This window comes from Gasterosteus aculeatus, chromosome 9 (assembly GCF_964276395.1).
Source record: "Gasterosteus aculeatus chromosome 9, fGasAcu3.hap1.1, whole genome shotgun sequence".
Classification (NCBI taxonomy): Eukaryota; Metazoa; Chordata; class Actinopteri; order Perciformes; family Gasterosteidae; genus Gasterosteus; species Gasterosteus aculeatus.
This window is the reverse complement of record NC_135696.1, coordinates 12,980,825-12,997,685: the sequence shown is the minus strand read 5'-3', so window position 1 is coordinate 12,997,685 and position 16,861 is coordinate 12,980,825. Positions and strand designations below refer to the sequence as shown.

The following is a 16,861-nucleotide window of genomic DNA, read 5'->3' as shown; positions in this document are numbered from 1 at the left end:
GCACGCGCTGTGGGCGGATTGAACCCTGGCAGGGCATCTGACAACACGGTTGGGATAGTTGAGGAGGTCCCATTGCTGTCTTGAGTTTCCTGGGTCGCACAGAGAGGTGGTGGAGGAGCTGCCGGGGGGGCGGGGTTGTTGTTTGGGGGGAATATTTGAGCGAGTTTTGCCTGTGTCTGAGATAGATGGTGCAGCTAATGGCTATTCAGAGGCTAATCAGAAGATCAAGCCTGTAGCATTGCAGCCTATCGTGGCTCTGAGGGAACCAGTTGCACAACTCATTGTGGACAGAGTGTGTCCGTTGCCATGTCCCACGACTGATTGTAAATATGAGTCGGTGATCCCTTGGGACACCGACTTTTAACGGGAGGGGAGGTGGCAGCCCCGGTCACTGATCACGGCCAGTATGCTTTTGTCCCGACCGAGCACAGCACCTGGTTCGAGAACAGGGAGGGGCATAAAAGCCCTGGTCCAGCACGGTTCGAGGTGTGGTGTTTCTCTCCGGCATGATTCACGACTACTGCTGGTTATTTTGGTTTGGGCTTCATTTGTTTTGGCTGACAACACCTACACTTCCTTACACACACACATGCACACTGACATTATTGATGCCACCCACTCCACAACCGGTAATTATTCCTTTGTTGAAATGCAAACGACACGTATCTTTAAGTAAGTGTTGTCTGCGCTGTATTTGCCATAACCTAAGAGCCAGGTTGTGACCTAGCAAGTATATATGAAGTCCATGTGTGTATATAAAGATTTTTGCGAAAACCTTCCATGGACCTTTTTTCCCGGGTCTTTTTTTATCTCCTATTTTTCCATCTAATTTGCAGACATCAAATTTTAACCTGACACTAACGTCTTTGTATTTCTTCCCTTCCAGTCCTGTGTGCAAAGAACTTGGCAAAAAAAGACTTCTTCCGTAAGTAGATGCTATTTTTATTTGTTGCTATTCTTGTCCCATTCCCTCCCTTGGGCATTGAAATGGACTTTGTCAGCAGTGGCAGCTAGCTGGCCTTTGAAGCCGCGCTGTAAAAGAAGTCCCTCAGGAGCAGTCTGTCTGTTTCACACACCAGGAGGCTTAGGATGCACAGGGACCCTCCGCCCGCCAAACGTCTAGCAAGACGCTGTAGGTCCACTAAAATTTTTAATTAAAAAAAGGGTTTAATTAAACTTGACAGAAAAAAAAAACCTCAATGGGGATTAGATGAGAATTAACCCAAAATGGACTGTGTAGTTAAGACATTTCATCCCCTGGTTTTGCCGTAAGAACGTCATATGGCAAAGATTTAAATGCTGATAGTTTGAGGTTGTAGAAGGAGGAATAGGTATGTTTTCTTTATGGCTTGTAATTTACTATTTAACATTTAGCTGCAGGCTGTCTCCTCAACCTCCTGTGGAAGTGATCAGGACAGACAGCCGTCCTGTTGCCGGTGTTATTTAATGAAGGGACGTAACAGTTAGTTCTACTGATGAGACATTTCTCACCAAAGAATACCTCTGACTCGCATCTTTTAAATTTAATTACCACTTGTGGCCAGGATAAAGACTCTTAATTGCAAGGTGGTGTATGAAGCCCATAGTTTGGTGCTCGGTTAACCTGGAGGTCATGCTTATGGAAAATAGACAGTTTATTTTTGATCACAAAGAGAAAAGTCCCTAAAAAAAAGCATACGGGTGACTGAACAGGTTTGACTGAAGTATTGGTGCACGGAGGTAAAAATCCACATATAAAGTATGCACATACTCTTTGACAGCCTCATAGAGAACTGCATAAGATACCGCCTTTGCCTTCAATACTTTAATAGCTAATTAAAAAAGAATACAACTATAAATGGCAATCCATATAACATACACATGTTTTGTATTAAATTATGCTTATAATAAAGCATCTAAATTGGAACTACTCTCTACTACCGCAGTATAAGGAGCTTTGCAATAAGAATCCCAGGCTCCCCTGATGGTCCCACACGGTCCAGCACAATGCCACGTCACGTAGGGCGGTTAACTTGTAAAACTAAGGGACTTATTCGCAGAACATCAATAAAAATCCCCCATCATAAAGAAAGATGCATCAGGAGACGTGTTCTGCTAGCTGCTGCTGAACTTTTTAGTTGACTTGTGTGATATTGTTCACCTTTGCTTTATGGTGGATATAAATAGTCGTGATAAATAATTTAAGGGAATTCTCTTGGCAGCTAAAAGGAGGCGGGCGAGAATTTGAAGTTCTCTGAGGCTGGTTGTAATCCTGCAGGCAAAACATGGCTGTAAAAAAAAAAGCCTCCTGCAACATTCATGATCGTGAGATGTCAGTGGATGACAAACAAAACCCCATCTACGGACCTGGAGACTTACAAAGAAAAATAGTTGCAGTCAATACAGGTTTATAAGACTCGATTATAACTGCTCTACATGTTTTTATTATGAGTTATTTGCTTGCCTTGTCCCTCTGAAATGTGACAATTTTACTACCGATCAGCTGAATACAGGCAAACGGTCGACTGAGTCTCCTATGAATCAGTAAAACGGGAAGTTGAACACGTCCCATCGTTTCTTCATGAAGAGGTTTGTATCGTTGCGTAAAAAAAGCTTTTTGCTTGCCTCTGTACGTTTTTGCAGGGTTGCCAGATCCCTTTGCCAAAGTGGTGGTGGATGGCTCAGGACAGTGTCACTCTACAGATACTGTAAGAAATACGCTGGACCCGAAGTGGAATCAACACTATGATCTGTAAGTTAACGCTCCTGGAAGGCAGTATTTTGACATGTTTCGAACACACCGATGTCTCGTTTGGAAACAATGAGTGTTTGTGTGTATGGTTACACACGTTGTTATCACAGAAGTAAACCATGTTGCTTTTGCTCTCTAGTGTGTTCCCTGTGGGAAGCTGCTATGACGAATGTTTAAGGAATGCGGATTGAGTCGTCCCGTCACTGTGTGCAGAGACACCTGTCTCTAAAGCTTCTGAGCGGTTATATTTGTGAACAAAACATCTTGTTGAGTGAGATTATAGACGTTCCATACCTCACCCTGGCAAATGTTGATTCGCTTGTAACATTTCTTAGGAAAACAACACAGCACAACACATACTGATATGAATTCCTTCTTTGTCAAATAACAGATTCATCCTTTGGGGGTTAGAAGATGGAGTTTGCTAATTGGTTAGTAGCACTCAGAACAATATCCTCTGTAATTTGGAGATTGTTGGATTTTTTTCCACTTTTCTGAGCCAGATGTTTCTTTACATAAGCCAACGCAAGACACATTTGGAGTGAAGCATATGGTACTATTACAAATCTATGAATAGCACCATGGCAAAAACCAGAAGTGATGCAGAAGAAAAACACGTTTTGTTAGATGTTTACATTGAGAAAAGTTACGACAACAGTACATCCCCGTGCTGATGAGCTGACACAAACTTCCAACTAAAAGGGACCCACTGGCAGCCAAGCCAATCTACTCCTGAAAGATGGAAGGAAACATTGTAAGAGGAGGGAACTTAGGAAAAAGATAGCTTGATTGGAGGAGCTGGACATTTTCGAGAGAAAATTAGAGCTATTAAGGAAATTGTGCTTGGGAAGTAAAATGAATAATTTTTATAATGTTAGACAGATTTAAAAATAATGAAATCAAGTTTTTAATTTTATTATTTAGGAGAAAGGCAGCTAAAATAATGAGGTGACGAGAGCAGCCATATGTTATGTCATCAGTCTGTCTATTGGCAGATGAAGAATTGCCTGGTCTTTTTAAGAAATATATAATGGTAGGGGAAACACTGGACTGTACATGTGCCTTGCAAATTGTGGCATGGTTTTCTGCACACACACACGCACACGCGCGCGCGCACAGTCCCACCTGTCTCGCAAGGCTGCCAGTGCACTGTCAACATTCACCTCAGATCCTCTCTTTTACATAATTCACTACCTCCTTCTCGATCCCCACCCACTTGGAGGAGCTCGTTTCCCTCCAGCGACCCCTGGCCTCTTCCTCTGGTTCAGGAAATGGAGAACATGCCACAGAAAGCAGAGGGGAGTGTGGGATTGGCCGATGGCCAAGTCGCTTTCCGCTTTAGTTGGTGGGGTCTATTTTGTCACGTGACACTGGGTCATCCAGTAAACGTTAAACCGTAATTACATACGTGACATTGTCGTCTTCTGGTAGTCGGGAAAGTAAAAGCATGGGTTGACACGGCAGAATTCTAAAGGAGAGCCAGCTGTTTACTCTGTTATTGGAAACCGGCACTGTTTGGTTGGATATTTATTAGTTATTTTGTCATGAACTGACAGCAAGGGTTCAGCCTCCTTCAAGAGGCTCTACTGCCAGACATACCTCAATTGCAGCCAGAAGCTATCGTACTGTTTTTTAGTGACGTGTTTGCTTAAGTGTTTGCAATTTTCTGTTATGAGAGACAGGAAACGTCTGGGGGAGCATGTGTCCTAAAGGGGCAGAAGTGAAATGGGATGGTCGGCTCAATGTAACGGCAAGGAACGAGGGAATCTAGGAAGAATGCTTTGGCATGAACTCAATTTACATAAATCGGATCAAGACACTTGATATGGATGAGCCAGAACTGTAGAAACTCCACTCTGATTTATTTTTGTCTCAGAGATGTTAACACCTGAAGGCCGTCCAACATTGATATGAAATATATACAACCCGAAAATAAATGTTCTGTGATATCCCAATGCAACGTACGTTCCCTGGCAAGCAAAAGTATGGGAAGTTGTGCAAGTCTGGATTGAGTATGACCCAAGAACCCCCCACCCCCCACCCCCTGCTGTTGTCTGCAGGATTAGGAGGGTTAATCCTTACTTTTGTTTTTGCTGTAACTACCTTATGAAGTGCGTGCGGGAGGGATGGAGTGAGGGAGATGTAGAGGAATGGTTTTAAATTGTGTGGTCTCTGTGCTCAACCAGCAGCATCGAATGAGAGTTTCTGGACAAAGTGGACTTAGTGGTGGAAATTGAATAATTTAACACCATGAATAGTAAAAGGAGCATGCCAAGAACACAACGGAATCCTGCACATACTGTTCTGTTTCAATCTTGAGCAGTACTCACAAGGGGAAGAAAAATATGAATCTAATGGCTTACATTATGTCACTATTTATTAATTTCTAATTCATATCTTATGTAATGTCGTAAAATGATCTGGAAATAAATTACTTTAATTTCCCCTATTACATTCAACATAATATTCAGGGGTATATTCATACTACGGGGGGATTATTTATTTTTACTTGGAAAGAATTTTATTATTCAGAGCCCGCCCCATAATATTTTAGTTGACACCTCCTTTGAGTGTCGAGCCGTGCAAAAAATGTCCTTTTCCAAATCCAAGCCTAGACATTTTATGACCGAATAATGGAGAATATTTCTGCATTTGAATGCAAATAATGGGGATTAACTTTTCTCCACAACTACACAGCCATAAGGGATGTTAGTCACACCGTGAGAACTGGTACGACAGCTCTGGACAGCAGTTCTGCTCAGAAAGGAGGTCCAGTTGGTCTTTTTCTGGGTAAAGTTTGCATACCAAGTATACTCTTTCAGAGCAACACCAACCACCTATAGAGAACAGGGAGTCAGTCAATCCAGTATTTTGCAGACCATCTGCTTTTAAACCCACTCCGTTTGGTAGTCCTCTGCTGTCGATAGCAGTGTTAGAGTGATAGCCTCAGTATCTGCAATGTTATGTTCGAGCACAAGTTTTGGCACAGTCATTGTTAGTGAGGAATTAACATGTTTAACCTGTTCTTTCGTTCAGACACTTGACCATTGTCTAGTTGGCTGTTTCACTTCCGTCTTTTTTTGCTCCTAAATGCTTTGCAGACCACACCTTTGCAGCACATTGACCTGTTAATCTTACAGCTACACTGTGTGAAGAGAAGCGCGTGAGACTAAACCCTATAATATGCTCAGAAAGCGCATTTGAATTGCACCACAGCACACAAATTGTATGGAACGGAATTGAAAGCATTAGTTTGCAGAGCTCATTCAAAAGGGATCTCATCAATGGCAACAGACAAACCTTTTGTAAATATCTAAACCCTTTAATTCACTAATTATCTAGCGTTGTTTGAGAGACAAATAGAAAGTTCAGTTGCGGAAAACCATCTTAGTAAATTAGTAAATTTTAGTAAATCCCAATCTACACAAGCATCAAAGCACATGACGAGACGGATCTGCGCCGGCCAAGAGTGAGATGGTGAACGTGCCAAGATCCTAACCTCCTGCTACTGCATCCTGATCAGATCCAAGATTACAACAACAGACTGAATGCCTGGACACACAAAATAATCCACCACTCGCACTGCTTGTAACTTCATTTCAGAGCAAAAAATATCCAAACTCCATGATTTAGCTTGCCTACTGAGAACATATGTTTTGACGTGTTTCGTAGGGAAACCCCACTTCTCGTTAGGGATACACAGCATAATATAGACCTTTGCCTCGGTGCTGGCTGCTAGGCTGTAATTGCATGTGACTGCATTGAGTGTCGAACCACTGCTCAGACAGTGGTGCAGCCCATCAGGGGGACTTCCTCTGTTCTCCAACCACGGCTAGACGGGCCTCAGCTGCGCTTAATCTGCACAAACACTCAAGCATGTACACACAGTACTTTAAATCAGCTAATCAACCTCATTACACAACCTGACCGTCTACGCCGCATACATAGTGTGCATAGTTCTCTTGCTGTCAAGTTGAATTAGTAGGAAGGAGTCCAAAAAGTTTATTTTTATATACTTTTTTTAACTTCTCCTTAACTGTACCTTCACTTCTTCTCGTCCTCTGTCAGATACATCGGAAAGGCCGACTCAATAACCATCAGTGTATGGAACCACAAGAAGATCCACAAAAAGCAGGGCGCAGGTTTCCTCGGCTGTGTTCGCCTCCTGTCCAACGCCATCAACAGGCTCAAAGATACCGGATGTAAGTACCTGTTGTTGTTGTGTGCTTACTCTGTGTAGTACTGGCTGGTCTCTTCATGCTCCGTCTGCATGCTTACCATGCACGCTTTACCGTGGTGCAAGTCTGACTTGGTAGAGAAGAGTAATGGGGAGGTTCAATGGGAAATACAGAACTAATTGATGAATAACTGGTTGAGTGTGGCGCGTTAACTTCTCTTCAAACATCTGTGGACCCTTATTCTGCACTCAGCAGACTGAGTCAGATAGACAATTATGTGGGCAAGACGTAGTGTCTCCAACCACAGACAAGAACTTCTTTCAAGGAACCTTTCCTGTGCTTTTATTATTTGTCTTACAGCAGCAGATTGACGTGTAGCTTTCTCAACGGTCCCAAACTCAACTTGCGGCCGGCTGCTGCTTTCGGGCGAGCTTTTCATTGCGAAGAGATTTATAGGCACAATACTCAACTCCTTTAGGCCACACATATCAGAAATATTGCCTGCTGTTGACATCTGGCATCTGGGACTAAATCAACAGCCCCAATTTGTTTTTACAGAAATAAAAACTGTCAAGAAGCAGAAAGCTTTTTTTCTTGGAAACAAATTCCTGCGGATATACTTATTAGTACTTTTTTTCACAAGATGCAAAGAGGGAAAAGGGATGGAGTTTTAGTGTAGGGTGGCATACATACAAGCAAACAATTTGCACAGAAGGATTCTCAAATGTTTTCATCTCACGTCTGCAATTCAGACTGCAGCTCTCGTGTTGTGTTCTATGTTTTCCAACTGATTTTGACACCTATTTTCTGTGTGCAGTTCACATGATCGCATGCTTGTTAGTCCTGTCTACATGTACCAGTAACTTTATGCTGACATATATACTTAAATGTGCAAAAGAATGTTAGTTTGACAGTATTTGCTACAGTTTACTCCCTTTTTTCCAACCTCGTTCCCGACCCGTTCTAAACAAAAACAATTTCAGAATGTACCAGAACAACCACAATGTGTTACATTTTTCTCATTTCCATCTCTCCATTCTAGTCACAACCCACAACCACTAAAGGAGTTGTCTCGTTGTATTTAATTGCTATTTGATGTTTGTTTTTTTATATCCAAACTGCATATTTGGAGACCCCGGGGAATGTAGTCAGTTTCTAATTTGGTTGACCCAAATGCAACATACTCCTATGCCAAATCCCCAAAAGGAAATACTTTAAATAAGAATACATATTATGTATGTTTGCTCCTAAATTACACTCTTACATAATAATTTAATATTCACGCCCTAATCCACCAAAAAGAACGGGTCTGGGGCCTGCTTTTACCCTCCTGTGTGCTAAAAGGACTTGTCCTTAGATTCACATATAGCTTACTGGAATAGACAGTATAGGCTCCAGTCGGGCGCCAGACCAGCCACTTACTGTACAGCCAACCTGGTATAAATGTATACTTTTTCAAAGTCTCAGGAAGTGGACAGCGAAACAGTTTATGATCTAAGACAAGACACCGGCGCTCACATTACTGTTTTTGTCCCGTGTGAGCACACACACACACACACACACACACACACACACACACATTACATCCAGTCTGTGGTCTGACCAAGATCCACACACACACATGCATGCTCACGCAAACACACAGGGAGACAATATAAAGATAGAAATGCACAAAACAATACTTTACTGGTTCCTAGAAGTCGTGTTCAACTCCTGCGGGCACAGGAACACACACACAGACAAACGCTCGCAAACCAAAAGTGTCTCAGGCATGAACGTCTTACTAAAAGTCTGTCTGGCTCGTCACTGAGCTCCACTTCCTGCAAGATCGCAGACACAAACCTTTTGAGTCCTTTGTCCTACTTCTGAACCCAAAAATTCAATAACACAAAGACACGCACCACAAAATGTTCAAGATGACTCCTGACTACACAAGTTAGTTGGCCCCATTTTGATCCCTAATGTTTATTTGTATGTAATATTTGCAGCGTTAAACGGATTTTTAAAAATATTTACTTATTTGCTGTTTGTGATATTGTCTATGGTTTTAAATACGTACCGACATACACGGATACAAATGTGCTATGTGATACTATATTTACAGTATTTCATGTGGTTTGTTCATTGTAGCAACCCCTGAGAAATTGAGTGGTGCAGAAGGGGCTTGTGGGTAAATGTCTGCATGTGATTCTTCCTTCTTGTATTTAAGAGAAAAATCTGCTTGCTCGTCCAGCCATGTAAGGCTTAGACCATCCCTATTTAGTCTAGACACGTATCTGAAACAGATGTGTGCGCACACACACACACACACACACACACACACACACACACACACACACACTTTTACATACAAAATCTCGCCACCCCCCCCCCACTCACTCACTGCCTCTTTATTTCCTTTCCCTCTACCTACTGATTAGGTTTTTTGTGTGTGTATGTGTGTTGTTGGGGAGGGGGGTGCAGGAACTGCTGAGTCTATCTGTGTCTGGATCTCCTGAGTCTTCCTGGGTTGTGTTTTTGTGCTGTCTGGCAGTGTGAAAACATTCTCTTTCCAAACTTGAATTTTTGTGTCCAATTTTTTAAATCTTACGCACAAACTGCTTCGGCGTCGTCTCTTCTGCAGAGTATTCTGATGTATTTCTTCAATATTGCTTAGATGCATAATAAGTGGTTGTTTTTCCCCCCCTGTAGATCAGAGATTGGACATGAATAAGCTGGGCCCCAATGACAATGATACTGTGAGAGGTCAAATAGTCGGTAAGACACACAAACGCACACACTACTGTACGGCTTGATAGAATATCGTTCTCAAGTGTGAGAAAGATGAGCCACTTGCAGTCTTCTATCGGTCTACAATTCATATTCCTGATGCTCTGGTCTACATTCAGTTTGTCTTTGAATGAAATTTGCAGTTTACTTTTTAAACAAAATAATACTAATTTTTTTTAGCACTATAACGTGTCTTGCAAGAGTTAACTGAGCATTTTATTATTTAAACAATAAAAAAGACAAATTCACCCAGACTGCATCCTTGATCTCAATACATGACTCTTTATTTTATATTTGTATATTACTTTATTGCTTATTTGAAAAAAGGAAATATTTCATATTCTTATTTGTCTTGTCCTTTGTTTCAATGTCAGATGAGAAAAGAAATAAGAACACAACATATAGCCAAATCATCAGTAAAGCCGGCTACCACATACACAATGATAGTAATTAAATATTACTCATATAATGCTGCTCAGATAATGAAAGAGAAAATGAGATTGATCCGTTGTCGTCCTCGTCTTTGTTAACTTTGTAGTAAGTCTTCAGTCCAGAGACCGCATCGGGACAGGAGGGCCGGTGGTGGACTGCAGTCGTTTGTTCGACAATGACTTACCCGATGGGTCAGTATTACCACATGTTTTATTCAAAAAGGACTGATCCTAATTGTGCACACAAATTGTTATTTCTTTTCTTGATGTATCCCGTTTTTATGGAACCATCTTTAAGGGCTAGCTTCCCTGTGATTTTCTGAAAAACGGGATTCAACACTAGTCGTTAACCAATTTACCAAGTATAATTTAATCTGCTTCGAGGAGAATCTTTTGTATAATTCTTTTCCCTTACGCTCCTTGATGTTTAGGTTCAGGAGATTCCCTTTTTTTGTTCTGCTTTTTAAATGAAGAATACACCGTTCACAGCGCAGTTTGACTAACATGTTTATAATGAAAACTAGGGTACATTGCTTTAATAAAAGCACAATGTTGGTATCTCACACGTTTTAATATTCTGTCATGAAACAGCTGGGAAGAGAGGAGGACAGCCTCCGGAAGGATCCAGTACCTGAACCACATCACCCGCACCACCCAGTGGGAGAGACCTACCAGGTACATACGCACACACACTGCACTTGGATTTCAACAAGCGGAACCTTTTTAAAACAAAGAGTCTAGCAGATAGAAACTCCTGAAAGCCCGACAGTGGAGACACGTGCGCGCACACACACACACACACACACACACACACACACACACACACACCAGTATTAGTGAGCATATCAGATTGTTTTTTGTAGGTGCTGCAGTTGAGTACCGCTTAAAAGTAGTATTGTGAGAACTTTCTGTGTGCTTTTCATGCAACCCATAAGTCTTCATAACACTTTAATCTATTTTATAGGATGATGACACTTACTGTAATCCCATATTTACACTATACTTGTGTGGATGTCTAGACATCACAGGTACAAATAAACTGGCAAAAACAGTATTTAAAACATTTAATTTCTTAGGAATAATTTCTTCATCCAGTTTACAGGAAGAACGTTTAACCCAAATGCTCTTCAAAGTTTTAAGTGTTGCTTCTTTTCTGATTTGTTAAGAAATGGTCAAATGTGTGAGGTAGATTTATTTAGCAGATTACACATCTGTTACTTGAACATACCCACTCACTACTCTCACCCAGGCCAGCGTCGGAATACTCCAGCCCATCAGGGCGGCCGCTGAGCTGTGTGGTGGACGAGAACACGCCAGTGATGACGCCCGTTAACGGGGCCGAGGCCAGCTGCCCGCCCGGCGAACAGCGGATCCAGGAGAGACGGGTTCGATCGCAGCGCCATCGCAACTACATGAGTCGAACACACTTGCATACCCCACCCGACCTGCCCGAGGGTTATGGTGAGAGGCCGAGCTGCAGCACACACGCTCACTTCGCTGTCTGATCACCATGTATTCAAGCTTGTGAAATAGGAAGAGATGCTCTCTATAAATTGTTGCATTTTGTCCTCCTGCTCCGCATTTCACAAAATGTAGCTGTTCTTGTGTCTTTTGTGGAACGTTTTGCAGTGTGTTTGCTGGCTGAAGGTCAGAAGCATGTGAATAGTTGACGCTATCCACGTGAGCTGTTACAAGCAGCGAAATTATAAACGGATAGTAAATTGCTGCCTTTTAAGCACAAAATAGTTGTAGCCACCAAACGTTGTGTATCGCATTTCAGTAGTTTAGAGAAAAATAGTCCCCATACGTGCAGGTAAACAGCATTGGGTCTCTTTGCAAGATCTCGCACCATCTCATTCATTGAGCATCATCGCTCAATAATGTACCCCGCGTGACTCACTATCAACCAATCAGGACGCTGGATTTCATGTACCCGTATTATAAATGTTATTACAAAATGTTTCAATACAAAGGGTCATCCTGCTGGTAGTCGAGGTGGCTGTTCAGGGAAATACAATGCATTGTGCCAGCTGGTACATTAGAGTGTTTTCTGTAGTCATAGTGAACTTTTTAATTACCTGTGTGAGTGATAGAAATAAGGAAAGCTGAGATGAAGTCCCAGCCCTAACCCACAGAAATAAGCAATCAAAGACATGGTGGGATGCTCCTTTGGTGGTGTCTTCTTTGCAGCCTGGAGGAAGTGATATTGAGAACATTTTTTTTTTCTGTCCTTTTGTTCGTTCTTTTTGGTCTGTCTGCTGTCTTTAGGCTCACTCAGACTTTCTCTCGCAGCCCTTCACCTCCCTTCACCCTTACCACAACACCACATTGTGACAACTGCAATCAACGCTTGCTTTGTGCCGCTCCTTTCCTTCTCTCCTTCCCTGCCCTCGCCTCTCCTACCAGACTGATAATTTAACAGTGAGGAGACAGACGGGAAGCAGGGTATTCATAGCTCTGTGTTTAGCTCAGAGAAGGCACTTCAGGTTATTTGTGGGGGGTTTTATGTCTGTAATTCCTTTACTTATGGCAAGGAAACACATCGAGGAAATTAATTCAGAAGCAACACAACTACGTTGTCCAACTTTGGAATGCATCAAGTGTGCTTTCAGCAGTCAGCCACAGTGCAGCCCACAATACCCACAGAGTGTATAAAAGAAATTAATGTTAAATTACTTTAACAGTAGTTCACTTTGCCAGTGATTTAGAGTGGCACTATTGAATGGCCTCGTTGAAATGTCCTGTTGTGTCGGCTGAGGTTGGCCAAGGTCGGACAAAGTGAGTCACTGATGCCCAACAGCTAGTGAGCTTTCTTCAGCTTAAACCCTCTGAACCAGTGGCTGGGTGTGGTGAGCAAGCGTGAGAGAGGGAGAAAGAAAGGGAGATGTGGGTAGGAAATGAGTTGTGCCAGTAGGAAGTAGGGGCAGTGATGGATTGGTATGGTATGTATATATATATATATATATATTAGAAAAACACTCATGGAAGTCTTTGATGAATTTCCCTTGCGCTTTTACCTTCCCATCCTTTCGGTAGAGGCCCACTGGAGGGGAACCCATCGATCACATTGGGGCTCACCATGACAAATATTTGTTCCTGCAGTTTGCCAGTCACATCAATTATATATAACAGAATTCCTCTTCTCCAAAATACAACAGAAATTTGCTGTCCATGCGTGTCACGCCACTAGACAACATAAAGGCTCCGGCAACAAGACTAAATCTGTGCTATTTGGCCTGTCTGTTTAAAAGTAATCTTCTCTCTGTTTTAGAGCAAAGAACCACTCAGCAGGGTCAAGTCTACTTTCTCCACACACAGACTGGAGTCAGCACCTGGCACGACCCTCGGGTGCCGAGGTAAATTCTTTTTGTTTTCCAGGTTTATAGATCAGATTTGTTCATTTTTGTAAAGCATCACATACACAAATTTTCAAGAATGTTATTAGAAGCTGTTCAAGTTAGCATATTTATTTCAGCTACACCTTTTTTTTCAAACACATGATAAATGACAGCCTATTGTAAAGCTTGACATATATAACCAAAGATAACTTAACTGGTCTAGATCGGAACTAATTGGTTATTTAATTTCTCAGGCTTGTTTCCAAAAATATTTTTCCAAATCACATTTTATGCTCGAGTCCCAGTCGGCCCAACTAATTTGCTCTGAACCCAACGTGGAGTTTGATGAATATTTTCAGACGCAGGTTGAGCTGAACGCCCCAATGGCTTGTGTTTCTGCATTCAATCAAACTGTTACACCAACTCTCAATAGCCCACTACCAAATTCACTGAAGATTCTATTGCGTCACATTTTTGGCCGTGTCTTTGTGAATCTGCTGCTTGGGGATGAGGCAAATGCATTTAACATCCAGCCCACAGCAGCAACCTCTGGGTTGGGTCATTTTGGACAGCGCTTCTAAAATGACCCGCTATGTTGTGATGAGTGCAGCGAGGCATGTGCTTTGGTCCCTGAGTGATGTGTCCTCACGCAAGGACAAAGTACTTACACATGAACACATAGACACAGTCCCAGGTCGTCCTCAGGCTACAGCAGCGTCCCAGATCAGGGCGTAGTTTTTTTTCTGACCGGAATGTCAGTAAAAACCTGTATCATTGTTTCTAATGTTTTCCGCTGTCTTTGTTCAGGGACCTGAGCAATGTGAACTGTGAGGAGCTGGGTCCGCTGCCACCAGGCTGGGAGATCAGAAACACCGCAACAGGTCGCGTCTACTTTGTCGACCACAACAATCGAACGACACAGTTCACGGACCCGCGACTCTCTGCTAACCTGCATCGTGTGCTCAAGTAAGTGTTTAAATCATCGCTCAGGGCAGGAGTTTCAAGGACGTCCTTGGCGGCTTGCATTTGTGTTTTCAAGGACAGACCGTATCTGTCTTTCTAAAAAGAGCATTAGTTTACTAATGTAAATTGTTTTCCTCGTGCAGCCCAAGTCCAAATGGTTCCCGTGTGGCCATGGACAGCCAAAACACTAATCTAAGGTAACTCTCTCTCTCTCTCTGACACACACACTCTCACACTCTCGTGCAGACTTGCATGTGTGTTCGTAAATGCACACAGATTGACAGATGTTTTCATGCACTCGCCTCAGCCGTCTGTATAAAACAGCGTTTCAGCATTTCAGCAGCAGGTCACCCAAAGCTCCTCTCAGAAACACACACACACTCACACACATGCATTTAGCCTTTTAGAAAATATGCTGACCGGGATACTTTTCCTCAGGGTAATATCTCAGGCTAATGTCTCACGTGCATTGTGTATATACATGCATAACCTTCCTCAGTGTTGACATTCATGTAGATGTCATTAAAGTACAACACACACACACGCTGGCTGAATGTCTGTTCTAGGCGATCAGTCCACTGAAGATAATCTTGTAGGCAGCTCAGCCGGTGGAAAGGCCCGGTGAGGCTGACCCCACTCTGGAAAATAATACTAAACTCATGTTCTCACAGCAGTTGTTAGCTTAGCAGCGGTTTTCCATATCCTTGCCGGACAAACCCAGGATAAATACTTCACCAGTGTGTTTGCTCCTCTACTGCGCAGTTTAGACAAAATGACAACCAGCCAGTTGTTATATTTGTATGTAAGGAACAGGTGAGTAATGCAAACTGAATTCTACGATTGTTTTTTGTATATTTTGACTGTCAGTGAGCTGCCCGCCCTTTTTGCCTGCCAGTGTGCGTAGGAGGAATCACCCTAACCCTAACAAGAGGAACACAAAGATATGTGATTTCCCCCTTTTGATTTTTAGTGCAAATTCTTAGTCAAAACCCCTTTCAATAACAGCAGCTGGCACGACAGACATGTTTGGGAAATCAACATTTGGTCAAATAGTATCCATATGTGTCAGACCAGCCTCTGCTGGTGAGTTGAAGCTCAGCTATGTTATCCAGTTGGCATCATTAACTGGTTGTCTGAGTCCTTATTAGGAGACATTTGAGGGAGTTAAAAGAACTTTTAAAAGTTCAAAATTAAAAAGCCAATTTGTAATGCAGATTTCCGTGATACGCGGTGATTGAGAAAAACGTATTCAAACACACTTTGTATACAGCCCATGTCACAGTATTACATGTGCAATGGCAAATACCCAGGAAACATTAGTAAAGTAAGTGTATATATACTCATTTGGCCTTCAGAAGAGAAATGTATCATGTATTCAAAGTCTAAAGTGATCAAATACTAATGAAAACAGTTAATATGCCTCAGAGCAGCCATAAATAGATTAGTGGGCTGCTGTTGTCTAAAAACCCAATTTGAATGTAAGCCTTTTGAAATGTTATTGGGTGTGCTAAATGGCCTCAACAACAAAGCGATATAATGCAGGATTGTTTACTGGCAAACTCCTAGAAACCTGACATACTGACAGCACGCCCAACTGAAACATTAGCAAGCAGAATTACACTGACCGCACGCACAGGTCAGCAGCCTGTTCACACATGCAGTGCGTGTGCTCAGAAGAGGTAAACGTTGTTTTTGGGTGGGGACAGATCGTAACACTTTTGGGTTATCCTTTGTATCCCTCAACCCAGTGTTTTTCATTTAGCGGGTGCATGTTTGTGTCATGCCCCATGGTTTACAACATCGTGAGTCTGCAGTTCGCATCCCGGTTCGAATGCGACTCAGACGAACCCGTTGCCGACCTGAGGCTAATGAAGGCCTTGGGTTGTCAGTCAGACACGGCTACGTTACTGTGGTCTGCCACACTGTCTCTAACGTACTTTGCTTCCGCTCTTGCACCAGCAAATAGTATATGTTTGAAAGATCAGTGTTTGCAGAAGGTATTCTTAGTTGCTTTTGGATTTAGTGGGCAGACATTTTCCCGACCTAGATATAAATCGTGATGACATTTATATCAACATTTGTATTGATGTTTTTAGAAGAGAAGAAGATGATTATATATTATACATTGGACATTATGGGTTTGTGTTTTATTTAAAATGGGGGAGATAAATATAGATGTATAAATTATTGTGTGTGTGTGTGTACGCACGCGCAATATATACAGTATTTTGCATAGACTACTTTTCTAACATCTCTCACATGCAACTTGATGGTAAAATAAATTCCAATCTAAACGGTGTATTTGTACAGCAGGGTAAATCTGTCTGCATGTGTTGTATTAAAGGACTGTCTGTATAGGAGTCCAGGGCCTTGGTCTGGTTATTTGAAATCTTAAATCCATGCCAACGTAAATATACTGGTGTTTTATTTGCACAATTTACTGCACAGTGT

The 16,861-nt window shown here is 42.2% G+C and overlaps 1 protein-coding gene across 2 annotated transcripts in view; it reads left to right on the top strand.

Annotated features, from left to right (window-relative positions):
- The window catches only part of LOC120825536 (E3 ubiquitin-protein ligase SMURF2), a 41,215-nt gene that overhangs the window by 14,732 nt on the left and 9,622 nt on the right, over positions 1–16,861 (top strand). For both annotated transcript variants that reach the window (XM_040187189.2, XM_040187188.2), the window contains 10 exons: positions 887–925; positions 2,623–2,731; positions 6,800–6,933; positions 9,601–9,666; positions 10,217–10,301; positions 10,701–10,784; positions 11,359–11,570; positions 13,381–13,465; positions 14,255–14,413; positions 14,554–14,607. In XM_040187189.2, coding sequence (XP_040043123.1) covers positions 887–925; positions 2,623–2,731; positions 6,800–6,933; positions 9,601–9,666; positions 10,217–10,301; positions 10,701–10,784; positions 11,359–11,570; positions 13,381–13,465; positions 14,255–14,413; positions 14,554–14,607 — 1,027 coding nt within the window. The remainder of the gene's footprint in view (positions 1–886; positions 926–2,622; positions 2,732–6,799; positions 6,934–9,600; positions 9,667–10,216; positions 10,302–10,700; positions 10,785–11,358; positions 11,571–13,380; positions 13,466–14,254; positions 14,414–14,553; positions 14,608–16,861) is intronic.